The following is a 15916-nucleotide window of genomic DNA, read 5'->3' as shown; positions in this document are numbered from 1 at the left end:
GCAAGGAAAACCAAGCTAAAAGACTAAAACCGTATAAATCTCCCCTCTCAGCTGTCATGCACATAGTGGATGTTGTTGTTTATTAGTGTCTGACCCACTATGTCATAATCAACCACATCTCAGCCACATCAGCTCATGCTTACATTAGGTTTAAAGATCACAGTCTAAATACGGCAAAAGGCTAAAAGCTCTATTTTAGGGACCTTGCATCCACTTTAAATCTTCCTAGAAGCCTGGGAAGAACATTGTTAACAAATATATTTTCCCCCCAGCCAGCAGTTTTCATGTCCACTCATTTTTCTCTCTGTCTAGCGGGCAAATTCACTGTGTGTGTTCGTGGCTTGGGGCTTTCTCTCTCGACTCACCCGGTTGGATCACTACAGGAGCCGAGCAGCTGCCTCTGCAGCGCTCTTAACACGCAGAAACTGCACGCAGAAACCCAAAAATAACAGCTGCAGTACCTCAAGCTACTGATTAAGAGTCAGCTACTGTTTCATCTGCATATGGTGCGGAGGAGACACAAGCTAAACACGAAACCAAAGGTTTGTGAAGCTTAATAAACTCTCGTCTTCATCAAAATGTCTTGGTAGGAATTACAAACACTTTTCCTTTACTAATGTGCAACCAGCAGAAGCATTGTCCTTCACGAGTTACTGGGGATTTAGGGGCCAGGCAGAGCGTGTAAAGATAGAGCTGACAGCTTACTGAGGCATATACACACAGATATATAGGTGCTTCAACAAAGACTGTGGGGCTCAAGGACGAGGAGCACCCTAGGAATGAGTACACAGACACACACGGCTCTTGGCAGACAGCAGGGGGGGAGGCTCATGTTTCAAAGATTATTGGAATTTCAATTCAATGAACAATAAACTGGAAACGTGACTGGAAAACACAGACAGACAATATCAAAAGCTCTCACGGCCATGATGGTCAAAAACCATTTGTTGTTTTGCTGCTGTTTCTCCCATCTTGTTGGGAAAGGCCACCTAAAGTCAGTCTAAACATCATTAGATCTGAACCACTTCTGCTGATACTAAATGTTGTCACTGGATCATGGATGTTTTGCAAAGCTTCTCCTGAGGTTTTTAGAACAGAAAACCAGGATGTCAGTAAATCCCTCTGACACACTACACTGCCGGATTCTTACGGCCGCTTCTGGGGAAAACGTTTAGAGTGAAACGCTACACAGTAGACAGGATGTAGTTGGGAAGTGTGGTGAGCAGGGAGATCACCCTGTAACACAAGTAGCAATTTTATACCTAACTTTTATACCATTCATCATGGACCAGAAAAAAAGTATCACTCTGACCATACAGTACAAAATTGTGAACCTCTATCCGACACACGGAAAACACATTTCAACCCAACTGGTTGAGGCAGATGGCCGCCCACCCAGAGCCTGGTTCTGTCCAAGGTTTCTACCCATTAAAGGGAAGTTCTTTCTTGCCACTATCGCACAGAGTGCTTGCTCACAGGGAATCTCTTGTTGGGTCTCTACATTATAGAGTACAGTCTTGACATGCTCTATATGAAAAGCGTCACTTTTGTTATGATATGACCTTATATAAGAATCAATTTAAATGAATCCATCCTTTTTAAAGTGTTTGACCAAGATACTGAATTCCTACAAGCTTTATAGACACCGCTTGATAGTTGACTCTGACCTTCCAATTTCTACAATAACCAACCATGCTAAACCTTTGTTTACTGTATTTGAGATACTACAACACACTTGGGATTAAAGCTACAATTCAGCATAAAACAACAAAGATCACATCTTTGTAATTCCATTTATTCCTGGTTGTGACCACTGACCCACCGTCCTCCCCACCAGATCTCCGATTCCTAGAAGAAACCAAACCTCAAACAGGCCCCACTGCCGATCAACCATCCTTCATAACGAGGTGCAGAACCACACTGGGCAAATACTTGCTCAATCTCAGACCCCAGCTATGGCCATGTGGAAAGCATCTTAGTTCCTGCACAATCATCATGTCTAAACAAACCGCCGTGGAGAGCATTTTAACAAAGTGCCTTTCGAGTAAACGCAACAGCTCCATGACTGTCAAACCCGATCAGCAGCGTCCCCCGGGTTCAAAACTAAAGCCGCCCCGAGCAAACGTCAGCTGCAGACGGATATCCATCAAATCTTACCGCCGTAGGGACAGCTCTGGTCCCCCGACTGGACACTTGAAAGCCAGAACGGGCTCTCCATGCATGCTGGGACACAGTGTGTTGCTGAGGCCCATTTACTTTAATATGGGCCAGAAGGCTGCCAACAACAACAAGTGGAAAAGGGATGCAGAGGGGGAGAAAGTATTCTGGTCTCACAGGGGTTTTGGGGGATAAAAAAAAAAGACAAGTCGCATCTGGTGGTCAGAGACTTGGTTCTGGCACTGATGTGAAATCTGATTAAGAAAGGAAAAACAGGCAGAGAGACACTGAGGGGTGTCTCTGTAGAGCTGTTCAACCAGTCAACCAAGGACGAAGGAGGACAGTGTGGAGGAGAAGGGGGGGATAGGAGTAGTTTCATTTATGGGACATACGCTTATTCGCTTTCTTGAAGAGATTTAGATGAGAAATTCCAGTCCACTATCATAGCAGTTTGTTCAATATAAGGCTACAGCCAGCAGCTTGTTTGCTTAGCTTAGCATAAAGACTACAGGAAGTCAATATGCCTGGCCAAGAAACAGCCCAACACATAACCCCATAAAACTACAAATTGCCATTTTTACACTTTTTGTGTGAACTAACAAAGAAGATAGCTTTAGAGGTGATGGTAGGCAGATTTGGTTACCTTTGGACAGGGCCAGGCTAGCTCTTTCCAACTGTTTAGTCTCGGAAATAAAGCGAATACGAAAAATGTCTAACTACTAACCTCTGAGCAATGGCTAGGATGGACTTACTAAGATGTGCCAATAAATTGCACTTAAAGGGAGCTACAGTGAGCGGACCTTCTTCTACGTTTTCCAATGGGTAGGATCTGACACTATTATGGTTACGGTTTGGTTTAGGCACAAAAATGACGTGGTTAAGGAAAGGTATGGAACATTGTGGTTTGGGTTCAAATGAGACTACTTAGTTAAGGTTAGGGGACCTTCGTTGTCATGGTTACAAACCCCTTGGTTATAGCTAGAGAACAGCCGCAATCATGGTTAAATCGGTTGGAAACAGGAAACGATTGGTGGTTTCCTGTGTTGAAAGTCCAACGTTTTGTCAACCCAACTATTTACCTCGACCTACCCCCTTCAGCAGAATTTGTAGCTTCATCCGACGTCCTCCTTTGCTCCTGACGGACAAGAGTTATAAATAATATGGCCGCTAGAGGGCTTCAGGACTTGAACGTAAGCAAATGTTGGTTTTGGGCATTTATGAATGACTGATGCAGCCTTTTTTCTTTGGAGGCCAATACCTTGAGGAATTTTCTATCTTGTGCTTTATACCTATAAGAAGTGGACGTAGTCATTGTGACGTCACCCACTTGTTTGTGGACTGCTGTTTTGAAGTTCAGCATTTTGATCGTTGCCATTTGGATTTTTGCAACCAGAAGTGACACGAGAGGGTGGAGCTAAGTACAACCGAAGACTGAATACGACATTTTTAGGCGCCAACATTTTATAATTAACTTCATGAACTGAAAACAAACTGTGAAGGGGTTAAAGTTCTAAGACAAAAACATGGACAACTACCAGACCGGACAACGCCCTAAAGCATCCCCTGCTTTATGGTCTATTTGACTCTAAATGGGACCATAATTTACTAAATGAACATCATGCTGCATTGAAGAAGACTTGTGATTGAGACCATAAACTCATGTTTACAATGTTTACTGAGGAAATAAATCAAGTGAGAAATAGGGTAATTTTCTCGTTGACTTCTATACAATCAGACTTCTTTTTGCAACCAGAGAAGTCGCCCCCTGCTGGCTATTAGAAAGAATACAAGTTTAAGGCACGTCCACATTGCCTCACTTTTCAGAACCGGAGGTTACCCGCTTAAAAACAAGTGTCAATGTAATTTACATGATCCGATACCACTTTAGATGACGTATTCTATGAATTTCATATCATGAAGATTTAAATACTGGCCTAAAACAATACGTAAACCCTGGTAATAGATCAAAGGGGACAGAGCAGAAACAAAAGGACACTCATCCATTGACCACCCAGGGATTTCACAGACCCTAGTATTCAATCCATGAGACTCGCAGCGCACTGGCAGGCAGAGCCAAGCATGAAATGAGCTTTAGCCCTCAGAGAGTCAGACTGGGACCGTGATGAGAGGGATGAGGAGAATCTCTTTCCCCAATGTCATCTGTTGTCTACAAATCCACAGCTTGAGAGCAGCCAGGGACTGTGTGAATGTGAAGTTTATATGTGAATTAGAAGAAAAGATGCCATTTACCAAGGGAAAAAAAACTGAATCCTATTTGGAATGTCCCCGGATACAAAGGGAAAAAAAAACATAGGAGTAGAGATGACATTGAACTGAATGTTGAATTGTTGTTAGTTGTTATGGTGACAACACACACAAGTGGGGACGTAAAGTCTTGAATGGGAATGTCCGTTCTACTCCTATTATATTTCTATGGAACAACTGTTCTACTCATTTCTTTTATTGATAAAGCATAGAATATATACTGTCACCATTTGTTGGACTGCTAGCAGTAGTCCCCTGCTACGAACACTAGATAAGAGCAGATTGTTTTAAACGCAGCAGGGTTACAAAGACAGCGAGAGGTTGGGGTGTTAAAAAGTCTACTGGTCATTATTAATGACCACTTCTTGCTTCTCTCTTGTCTCCAAATGCAGAGCCTCGGCATTGTTCTCTTCAAGTCTCAGGCTCCAAAGCTACTGAGCAGCTGGAACAAAAAGAGAGGCACTGGGAAGTTTTAGTAACAGCCGAGTGGACTGATCCTGATCGGTGAAAACAGAAAATTCAAGCTCTTACCGCTGGACTGAGAGGCTCTTGTCACCTCTCACGGTTTTATCTGAGCGTAGACATTGACGGCCTCCGTGTTCAAATATGACACTCTTTTGTATTAGCTGACCCCCCCGTCCCTACTTCAGACCAATTCCAATTATTTCTGAACCCAGACTCTTCCACAAGACAAAAGGGGGGTGGTGAATGCGTGGAGAGATTCACGGTGTCTCTCTGGAGAGCATTTCATTTCTCAGGCTGTGATGAGCCCCTTTGTTCTCACTTTAACTCTCAGCATCACATAATTGGCCACCATCTGGGGCTCTCATTCCTATTCTCCTCCTCCTCCTCCTCCTCCATCTCTTCCCCTTCAGTGTCTCGCTAACCGCGCTCTCCACGTGTGCTGCATATGCATGTTCATGGTAGGAAATCATACATCTGTTGTCAATCCATTACACTTCCCTGAAACATTATGTAATGTTATAATGAGGACCAATTACAAAGCCGGCTTGCCTTCGACATCTCTGAGGTCCAGTGTGTTTGTATTTTGTGCCGGGAGAAAAAAAAGAGAGAGAGGGATAAATGGCGAGGGAAAAAGAGGGCGAGAGATGTGAAGGAGGTCACACTTTATTCTTTCCCGGGGTCCTTAGTCATCCGACAGCTACGGCAAAGATTTCCTTGCTTTGCTCTTCCTACACGGTTCACAGTTCACTTTTTATCCTTGGCTGAATCAAAAGTCTGTTCAACACCTCCGACTTGTACAGAGTCCAGCAGCAGCAGAGATTTGAACCAGTTCTGGCATCCTTTCACTCATAACTGCTTGCTTACATTTAGAATCAGAATTTCACTGTCAAAATCCATAATTGTTTTTAGCCACGCTAGCAGTGTGGCTCTATGGATGGCAATGGGGGTCAATGTGGGTCCACCACTTTGGTCCAGACTGAAATATCTCAACAACTATTAGATGAACTGGCGTGACATTTTGTAAAGACAGGTATGGTTCTCAGTGGATGAAGCCTACAGACCTTGGTGGTACCCTGACTTTACCTCTTGCAGCATGGTTGCACGAAAAGACGTGTGAATGACACGATAACACGCAATGCAACATGCAATGCATAAGTGTGTACGCCATGTAGCCTGTACCGAATGTAACTGCGTCCATGTGAATATGCTACGCTCAGAGCTAGTGACCTAGAATAAAAAGTGAGAAAGACTGCTCAAGGCGGGCGGGAGGAGAGGTGGATGGGTCCAACAAACACAGGACTTTCAGCCAGGAGGCCGATGTCAAAGACCAATGATTTGTTTTATAAGTTGCGTTAGTGACGTGTTTTTTAAGTTATTTCTGTGACGTTGTTTCCATACATATTGTACTTAGTTTACGTACTTATTTTAAGGGCAACCATGACGTTTTCCCTAAACATAACTAAGTGGTTTTGTTGCTTAAATCTAAGTGAGTGGTTATGTGTCCCCCTGCTGGTACAGTATCTTCATACACGTGTAATATTCCAGCCTCGGCAAAGCAAAACGTGACACTGATACGCTATGCTCCGGTGGACAGGCGGGTGTATTGTTTTGCAAGGTTGATTGTTTTTGGCTTTTCGTGATGTCTAAACAACTATTGGATGGATTGTCATGAACTCTGGTTCAGACATTCATGGCTCCTTCAAGATACATTTTAATGACTTTTTTGTCCAATACTTTAGTTTATGACTTCATACTTGCAAACTGAATGGCATTCCCATCCGACTCATCTCTACTTTGCATATAGTGCGTACTGCATGTATAACGTATATGATATTTGTGTCCTCCCTTGAGGTAATTTGAGACTTTGAATATTCATTCATACAGTATTTTAAAGATTGACCCAAGACACGCATTTTCGAGTTTTACTAACAACAACTTTGTTTAGACTGGATTGGATCTCAGTTATTACTCAGTGATTTCAGTAATGATGGAGCAGACTAACCAAACTGAAAGCAGAACTGCGGGTCAAAGTGCATCCAATTCTTGCTCACAACGCAAATGTATTTAGGCTACTTGCTCTACGTGATAAACATCATTCCACTGATGTTGACGCACATGTCTGCCTTCACCAGACTGTACTGTAAGGTCAGGACAGTCCAACATACCAAGGTCTGGTTTTGCTGCTGTCCTCCTATTATTTTCTATAAGAAGATGGCATCATGACAATACATTTATCGTTCTTGCCTTTTTCCTCCCAGCCTAGAACACCTGATTCCACGAAAAACAACAACAACAACAACGACAACAAAAGCATCAATCTGGATGACAAATGTTGATCAAATGTGTCGGTTTTGTCTTCACACTCGCACATAAACTAGATATGGCAGGTCAGGGGCTTTTCCTATTCTATTCACAGAGAGAAAAACAGCGAGTATCTGCACGTTTGCATGATCTAAGAATGCTCACAGGAGTGCATGTAGTTATTTAGGGCATGCATATCCCAAGTGGCAGGGGGGGGGGAGTTGGTGTTTTAAGTGGGAACAAAGGCAGTCTAAGTGAGGGCTGTGACAGAGGAGCTTCTTTGTGGGAAGATGACAGGGAAAGACTGAGAATCCATCAAAACACTACTATCAGCTCCACTGATCAAGGATCGTCTGATGAGGAAGTCGGCTTAATTGGAACTCATCAATAAAAAAAGCACCATATGCTCAAACACAGACAGGCTATGAGGGATGAGTCTCATTAAAAATATATAGTGAAAAAGGAAAACTATAGGGAACATAAAGCAGAGAATAAGTGGGTTTATGAGGAAAAGAGCAATGAGGACTTGGACGATCTTTGATACCAAACAAACACACCCCTACAACCCCCAACACACACACACACACACACACACATGGTGGTTAGCCAGACAAAGGAGACGCAAGTTAATAAACACCAGGTAACGTAGCAGACTGAAGTTATTGATACCATTTACAATGCATTAGCCCATCACCCATTTGTGTGTGTATGTGAGTCTGGTTTGTCCCCGGGGCGGCTGAACACACACAGCAGGGTCCCATCTGTTAATGTGTTGACAGCTATGTGTGTGTGTGTGATTGTGTGGCCGCAGGGGGTGTGTAGGGTGGAAACATGACAGATCACAGCCCTAAATGACAGGGGGGCGACAGAAACAAAATAAATGACACCATCTATTAGACACTAATTTATATTAATACCTACACACTGAAGCCTGAACACACACACACACACACACACTCCCTCATTAAAACCACTGAGCTCCATGTTCAAAACAAATAATACATGAAATACCACCACCCTGCATGCCCCAGAGGCAAGACATTTTCAACAGAAAATACACAGGAAAAAAAAAAAAGACTCAGTCGGGAGTCCTGGGCAGTTTCCATGAAAAGCAAAAGAAAGGAAGAAACTAATTTAGTTCCCATTAGTGTTAACTCTGTGCTGCACTGATTTAGTTTTATTTAGATGACAACAATAAAATATGAAGAATTCAAATCTATCTTAATTTTTAAATGCCCCCATCTGCTTACTTTTCTAATGGCATTTTCTTCACTGTTTACACGTACTCTACATATTACTAAATGCGCTCACCAAGCTATATTTCATTCTCATGACAGCCTGATGTTGGCATGGTGTTTTGATCGAGTGCTGAGAGATTAGATCAGAGTTTGAGGCCAGCACTTTCTGCACTGGCTGAGTGCCACTGGTCCACAAGCTCCACCGCTAATTCTCTAGATGGCCAGCCGGCTGCTATTAGCCCAAACAACGTCACTTTCACCAATAAAACCGTCACGTAGCATGTATAGTAAATGTCAAACTTTGCATCTAATGCTTCATGTGGAGGAAAGCGCTTGGACTCTTAAGTGGGAATGAGAGTGCAGATAGATGCTTCGCCCTCAAACTTTACAACCCCTCTGCACCCGTTCTTTTACAGTAACTCCCGGCTAATGCGTGCGCCCCCTGTCCGGCTCCTCCTCGGCTTCGGCGAGGGAGCTAAGAGCTGCCGGGAACCGACGGCTTCATCGCAACTCTTTTTCTCTTTTTTCGCTCCTTAATGCCCAACTTCTCTGGCTCCCATTATCTCCGGGAAGCCGTTCAAAACGATCAGGTTACTGCGTACCAAAGCCCGGTAACACCGCTGCGATGGGGGGTTGACGTGTGTTCACCACCGAATTATGAAAACAATAAAAACAACCCCCAGTGTTGCGCGGAGGGGGGTGCATGAGTGTTAGGGATTACGGGAGGAGATGGGGAAGGAGGAGGTTGAGAGGTTGAGGTTTGCTGGGGACATTACTGGAGATGTTACATGACTCGTAAGGAATAAAAGGATCATACGACGCTGCTGCAGAGAACATGCAGTCCCTCTATAGACACACAGTATGAGACACTGTGAGGAGGAGGACATTCAGTACAGCACCATGTGTTGTTGGCCATGATCTCTTAAGTGACAGACTCTCAACTGTTCTCGACAGTTCCCATCATTTTGGGGAGTTGCTATTGAGTCAGATTGTTAGCTATGAGCTACAACTTGAGCCCCCATTTTTTTAGCCTATGGCAAATTGGCACAATTAAAAGTATGCTGAATTATCCATTAGCAGCTCCTGTTTGCACTATATCCATGGATGTACAGAAAAGTAACACTGGATTACTTTGATACTGAAGAAAACGTGTTGATTCTCAATGCCCGGTCATCCAACCCTTCTGGAGAATAACTCTGGAATATTTGAGCAGCTGGTTGGGACAATAGTTACTGGGAAACACACAAATCTCCAGAATTAAAAGAATGGGCGGGCATCATGATAAAAAACGACTTCATATGAGTATATGCTTAACAGAGATGAGAGTAAGTCGCCCGATTTGGGATCCTTTTTGGACTTATATCACACTCATTGATAAGCCTGTATAATATAATTGTTGATCCCTGATAATAATATTAATATTATCATATGTTACCACTGATACTACATGTGTTGAAAGAATAAGAAATGTGTCACAATATGAAACACCGTACTGTTGTAGATAAAAGTAATACAAATTAGAACCACAAAAAAAAAATGAAAACATCAGGCAAATTCTGGAGTAACAAGGAGTGTCTTTTTTCTATGATTTCTGTAAATGTAGAGCCTTGAGAAACACAAGGCGGTGGACTCCCTATTTCTCTTTCTCTTTCTTCCTCAACAGTGCGGCAAACTAAATGACTGAGGGTGCTGGTGGGTGTATGAAAGACAACACACTCGTCTTCCCCTGATAAGACAGGAGATAAAAACCCTAAGAGGTGAGCCCAGGGGAGGCTGGGGATGGGGTGCACGAGGGCCCCGGATTACCAGATGAAAGCGCAGCGCTGACACCGGGTGATATGATGCGTTCCTGCTACACAAAAGCACTGGGGCGGTTAACCTAAACAGTTACATAACTGGTCCTCTGAAGACAAGTATTGCAAGCTACTGCCGACACATGAGGGTCACTGGGGGAGAACTTGTAGAGCGCACGAGGCAGACCAGGAGATGGTTTGCACTTTCCGCTCGTAACCAAGTTCACGTCAGTTCAGTTTGGTGTCCCTTTGAAGCTGAACACGATCCTGGCAACCAGAGATTTATGAAGCATCACGCGGGCTGTGGAATATTATCAGAAATTAACAAAGTCAGAGCCTAAAGAGTTTGTAATTAAAAAATATCCGTCTCCTCGTTGGAGCTTTTCTAGCGTCAACGTCTGACAGCAAAAATAATCAAAGTCTCCGATTGTAGCAGAGGTCACAAAATGTGTACAATAAGTTTGTTTAGCCAGAGGACAATCAATGCTTACAGAGCAAAATGATCAGTGATAACATGCCAAAGAAATAACATACTGGAGGCAGCACTTTTCTTTAACTGGCAACTTTGGAAGCTGATACTGATCAACTTTCCAAATTGCTCGCAAATCTGCTCGGAGACATTTAAGAATCCATTTGTGTTGCCAGTTTGAGAGACAGGGGGGAGAGAAACCCTGACATTGTTGCCATTTAATGGTGGATTAGCAACGTGACCTCTGAGATCAGGGGTTATCTGCTCGTGTGGCGTCTGTTGGGTGAAGGGCTGTGTAATAAATGGTGGTATTTCCCCCCGTGGACAAGCAACTAAATCAAACTAACATGAGTGCGCTACTGTTTTTCCTTCACTTTTGTTTTTGTGTGTATGTGATCACAATATACCTTCTGTACATAAAGGCATACCATTTACAGAAAATCCTACAGGTTTACTCGTCACTATCAAAACAAAACCCCCTGGCTCGAATCATAACATCCACTGATGACAGAGTAGCAAAGTGAAGTAACAGCAGTGGGTAAAAAAAGAAAGATTCCAGCCCAATATGCCCATTTACGGTCAGTCAGTATTCCACGAGCTTGTTAAATAAATCAGAGGGTCTCTAGAGAGGAAAGCAAAACATTGAAGTTCTCCTTCTAAACGCAGCTTCACCAGGAAAGCAAAACAGCTCGGGTCCAAGTGAAAGTCTCTGTAGGTATGCACTCTGGACTCTGATGTCCCTCTGGCTAATTCTTTGTAAAATTGTACAACACTTAGTTTCCATATCCATATGACATGAGATATCTGCGTAATGTGATGAAACATCAGCTCCACCATGTCTCTAAACCATACATAAACACTGTGCAGGCAGTTATACGTCCTAGCATCCAGCACCATGTGGTGTTGGCCATGATCTGGAACTATAGTTCCCATAATTTGGGAGATTTGGGGGATGGAAATAGGAAGCGTAATGTTGCTATGAAGTCAGGTTGTTAGCTGAGAGCCACAACCTTGTTTTTAGCCTCTGGCAAATTGGCATCATTAAAAGTATGCTGAATTAGCGATTCCCATTTGCAGTGTACAGACAGCTATCACTGGATTACTTTGATACTGAAGAAAACTTTAAAACTGATTATTGTTTTCGTCTATAAAATGTCAGAAAATAGTGAAAAATGCCTGATATAATTTTGTCACAAACCCAAGGTGATGTCTTCAAATGTCAAACCAACAGTCCAAAACCCAAAGCTATTCAGTTACTATCCTATATGATGAAGAAAGGCAACAAATCTTCACATTTAAGAAGCTGGAACCAGTAAATATTTTGCATTTTTGCTTGACTAAAACAATTATTTGACAAAATAGTTGCCAATTACTTTTCTGTCGATCGTCTAATAATTGACTTATCATCTCTACACAGCTGATACAATCAGTGGAGACTCTTTTAAAAATAGGCTACTTTTTTCTACAGTACACAACCCCGCTCTACAGTACACAAACACACCATTCCCACCCTCTCAGACTCTGGGATAGAACATGCCATTCTCGCTCTTTCTCTCTATTTCTATCCCCCTCTCTCTATTTTCCCCCTTCTCACAGCGAGCCAGAGAACATGTGGCGTATTTATTTGTTTTTTTGGCTGTTGTTGGCTGGAAGTGGATGTTCCCAGCAGCAGCAGCAGCGTTTGTCTCTGTGACTGGCAGCCATACCAGGGAGGGTTGGTTTTACTGTCATAGAAGATACAACGCGGTAGCATTGATGAACCACAGTACCTTATGTGGAAAGACGGAATAGACCCCTTTCACAAAGGAAAGGGGATTAAAGAGTGTGTTATTAATCTGTATTGGTTCTATGTAAAACTAATTCTAAAATGTATTCTGTGACAGCTGAGGAGTGCATGTTTAAAAACACAGCACACTAACCAACTAACTACCGGTAAGTATAATTGTGAAGAAGTCCTTTTTCTGCTTTAACAATGACTTTATACGCACATACATGCATGTGCGTAATTACTTTTTAATCCTCTCATAGGTCAGCCAATCGTTCTTCAGGAGTCAACTCCTGACCCAATTAACCCAATCACACAGGCTGGTTTCATTATTTTCTACCACACTACACTCAGAAGTGCAGATTAACAGGTAACTATAAATAGATTTACATCATCTACATACAGTACAGATGCAGCAAACCTAGAATTTCACCCTCCTAGCTGAAGATCATTCGACTGCCAGCCGGCTTCCAGCCACTTCCCAGCAAACTTTACAAAACACACAAACCAACTGAAGTACACTGAAGCAATGTATGTTTCTCAGACTTACAGTAGCTGCTATAGTTGTCATTCATTCATTTTTAAAGGACCAATATGTAATATATTTACTGCAATAATTCATAAAATGACCATGATGGGTCATCAGAGATTACGGATTACATGCTCAATTGAAATACTGGCTTCTCCGACAACGATGCTACAGCCGGTATGTTCTCATTTGAAATTTCCATTCTGGTCCGATCTGTTTTTGTTTTGGCCCGCTGTGATCCCATCCTCTGACCATTTTCAACACCCCGCTGCCACATATGAAACAAACTGGCACGCAAACACAGCCCTCCTGCAGTCATGGAGGCAAGCTAACGAACTGGACTCCACTTCGTCTCAGAGGGAAATACTGTGGGTGTCTCAATTCATTATTTTAGAAAACATCCAAGGTCGTAATAAGAATAAATCCAATGCCACATTAAGATGCATGTGGATCTGATACAGTCGAAGAAGAAAAGTATGCCTGCGTGATGCACACTCTCATTCCCACTTGGTCTTCAGAGGAAATCAAAGACAACACAAATCATCAAACCGAATGAGAAAAGCATGGAAAGTGGTGGTGCCAAAACAGGAAATGCTACAACAAATATGTTGTGGTGTCTTTTTGTTCCCATTCAAAGACCGTTTGAAAGACATACAGCAGAGAAACAACATACCCACCGAAGAACATAAGATTTATGAAGAAATTTTTTGAGATGCGTCCTTTCCTTTGAAATGCAACGTTACGTGAATGATTCATGTTTGCCCCACTTTTCTCTCTACGTTAGACAGGAGATTTGCATTTCGCGGTGCAACTTGTCAGTGATGCTGCTTTTTACCAGCAACTACAAATGTTATTCTACGTGCAGCCGCAACAAACACATTCCGAAAAGTTTTAACTGATTTATATCTTCTGTTGAGTTTGGAAGCGGGTTCAAAAATAACCTGCTACAAGCTCGCCTCTGACACGTGCATCACTTGAGAGGAACATGAGGACGTTAACTGATGATAAGAGCCACTAAAAACCCTCAAAGTTGACCTGAATTCATAAAGAGATGCTCTGTCGATTGCAGAGGAGGAAACCGCAGCAGCAGCAATTGGACTGAACTGCAGGAAAAATGACAGGAGTCAAGCTTCACTTGACCAAACACATTTTCCAAAGAAGTTCTGGAAAAATGGAAATATGACTCCTCTGCTTATGCAAAACCTAAACAACGATGCAGAGCGGAGAGCAGCCTTTTGCCTTAATACCAAGAAACCGCAGGTTCCACTGTGTAGGCAGGATCTAGTTAACAAGACTGAAAAGGGATTTTTATAGGAGCGTTTCTCACAACAAGACAGAGGAAACCCCCCTTAAACAAACTCTCTGTCAGACTATTAATCCAACCAGCGTCATTAGAGGCCACCTCGGCAAAACCGCTCCGTTGTGCGTCGAGGCTAGACATCTAATTAAAATGAGTCACATGTTGGGAAACGTCCCCAAGAGGACACAGACGTCTCTCTTTGTGTATGTCCGTGATGGCCTGTAAAGCATGCCGTCCTCTTACCTGGACTGACCCTTTGCCCATGATCTTGTCCACAATCTCGTTGTCGTCCTTGTTGAGCTTGCTTTTGTCGTAACACGTCTCGTAGCACAGGATCCGCAGGTACTGGGAGCCCTCCAACTCGATCTCAAACTCCTGTTCAACCACACAGATACAGAAAAAGGTGAATAAAACATTTGCTATTGCATAGCGACAAAAATGCAGCGATTGGACACTGTAAAAGGAGGTGTCTTTGTGACTGACTTCGTTCCACTGTGGCTCCGAGGTGTCTCTGAAGACACGGGTCTTGGCCTTGCTGACAAAGTATCCATACGAGTCCACTTCAAGGGTGCAGTATAGATCTAGGAGGAAACACAGATCCATCAAGAACACTGACCACTGAAAAGCACTGAATACACATTTAGGTTCATTGTGACATGATGCGTGTGTAATTTTATGAGATATCATAATGTTACTGTGCAACACTGTGGACTGGAGAGTCAAATAACATGCCTCTGTTAATCCCATTTTTATCATCTTGTAGTAAAAGTGCAGCTATTAAATAGTTATTACAGACATTAAAACAGACCTTTAGTGGGCAATGATGTCATTGTATGGAGATGAACGTGATTAAAGGCCAAGAATATTTCTTGTTGATTAGTTTCTCTACACTTAAATCATGTTTTCATATTGTTTAACACACACGTAGAGCTGCAACAATTATTTTAATTAATCGTATAATCTACCAATTATTTTCTCGATTAAGCGTTTAGTTTAGAAAATGTCAGCAAATACCAAAAAAATTCCCATAATGAGATCTTAAAATGTCTTGTTTTGTCCAATCAAAAAGTTACTTAAACACTTAATCGATTACTAAAATAGTTGCTGATTCATTTTCAAATGAATCACCCTAATCCATTAAGCGCCTAACCGTTTCAGCTCTATACTCGTGTATCTTATAAATTCACTCTCCAGAGAACGGCACATCCCTTTGAATGAAAGTAATTCTGTGCTGCCAAAGCTGGATCAATATTTGTAGCGCTAAAGGCAATGTTTCACTGACATCACTTTGCAGCATATGCATCCCCATCAAAGTTCAGCAGCAGTCAAAATCACACCAGCCAAATATAAATATAAACAGACACCTTCAAAAGTGTCATCCACACCTGAACTCATTCTCAAGTAGAAATGTTTAGAATTGCAAAAGCAGGTTTTCACCATGACAGGAAGTGAGTATCTAATTCTGGTATCAGATTTGTAATGAATGTGCACTTAAAAAAAAGGTTACGTTCCATCAAAGAAAAAGAAAAGGCCCTTTAAATTGTCGATGTGTTGTAGTTTGTCAGCTGACAGACATCAATCTCCTTCCTGTGTACACATCATTCCTCTTCCATTACATTCTCATACCACAGCCA

General features: G+C 42.4%; 1 protein-coding gene across 8 annotated transcripts in view; it reads right to left on the bottom strand.

Moving 5' to 3' along the window:
• Positions 1–15916, bottom strand: part of abr (ABR activator of RhoGEF and GTPase) — a 153050-nt gene that overhangs the window by 32221 nt on the left and 104913 nt on the right. For all 8 annotated transcript variants that reach the window (XM_074611854.1, XM_074611855.1, XM_074611862.1 and 5 more), the window contains 2 exons: positions 14766–14863; positions 14526–14657 (listed from right to left, as the gene is read on the bottom strand). In XM_074611854.1, the coding sequence (XP_074467955.1) occupies positions 14526–14657; positions 14766–14863 (230 nt within the window). The remainder of the gene's footprint in view (positions 1–14525; positions 14658–14765; positions 14864–15916) is intronic.

This window comes from Sebastes fasciatus, chromosome 16 (assembly GCF_043250625.1).
Source record: "Sebastes fasciatus isolate fSebFas1 chromosome 16, fSebFas1.pri, whole genome shotgun sequence".
In the NCBI taxonomy this organism is placed as follows: Eukaryota; Metazoa; Chordata; class Actinopteri; order Perciformes; family Sebastidae; genus Sebastes; species Sebastes fasciatus.
Note: the sequence above shows the minus strand (reverse complement) of the source record. Positions and strands in the feature narration are given on the sequence as shown.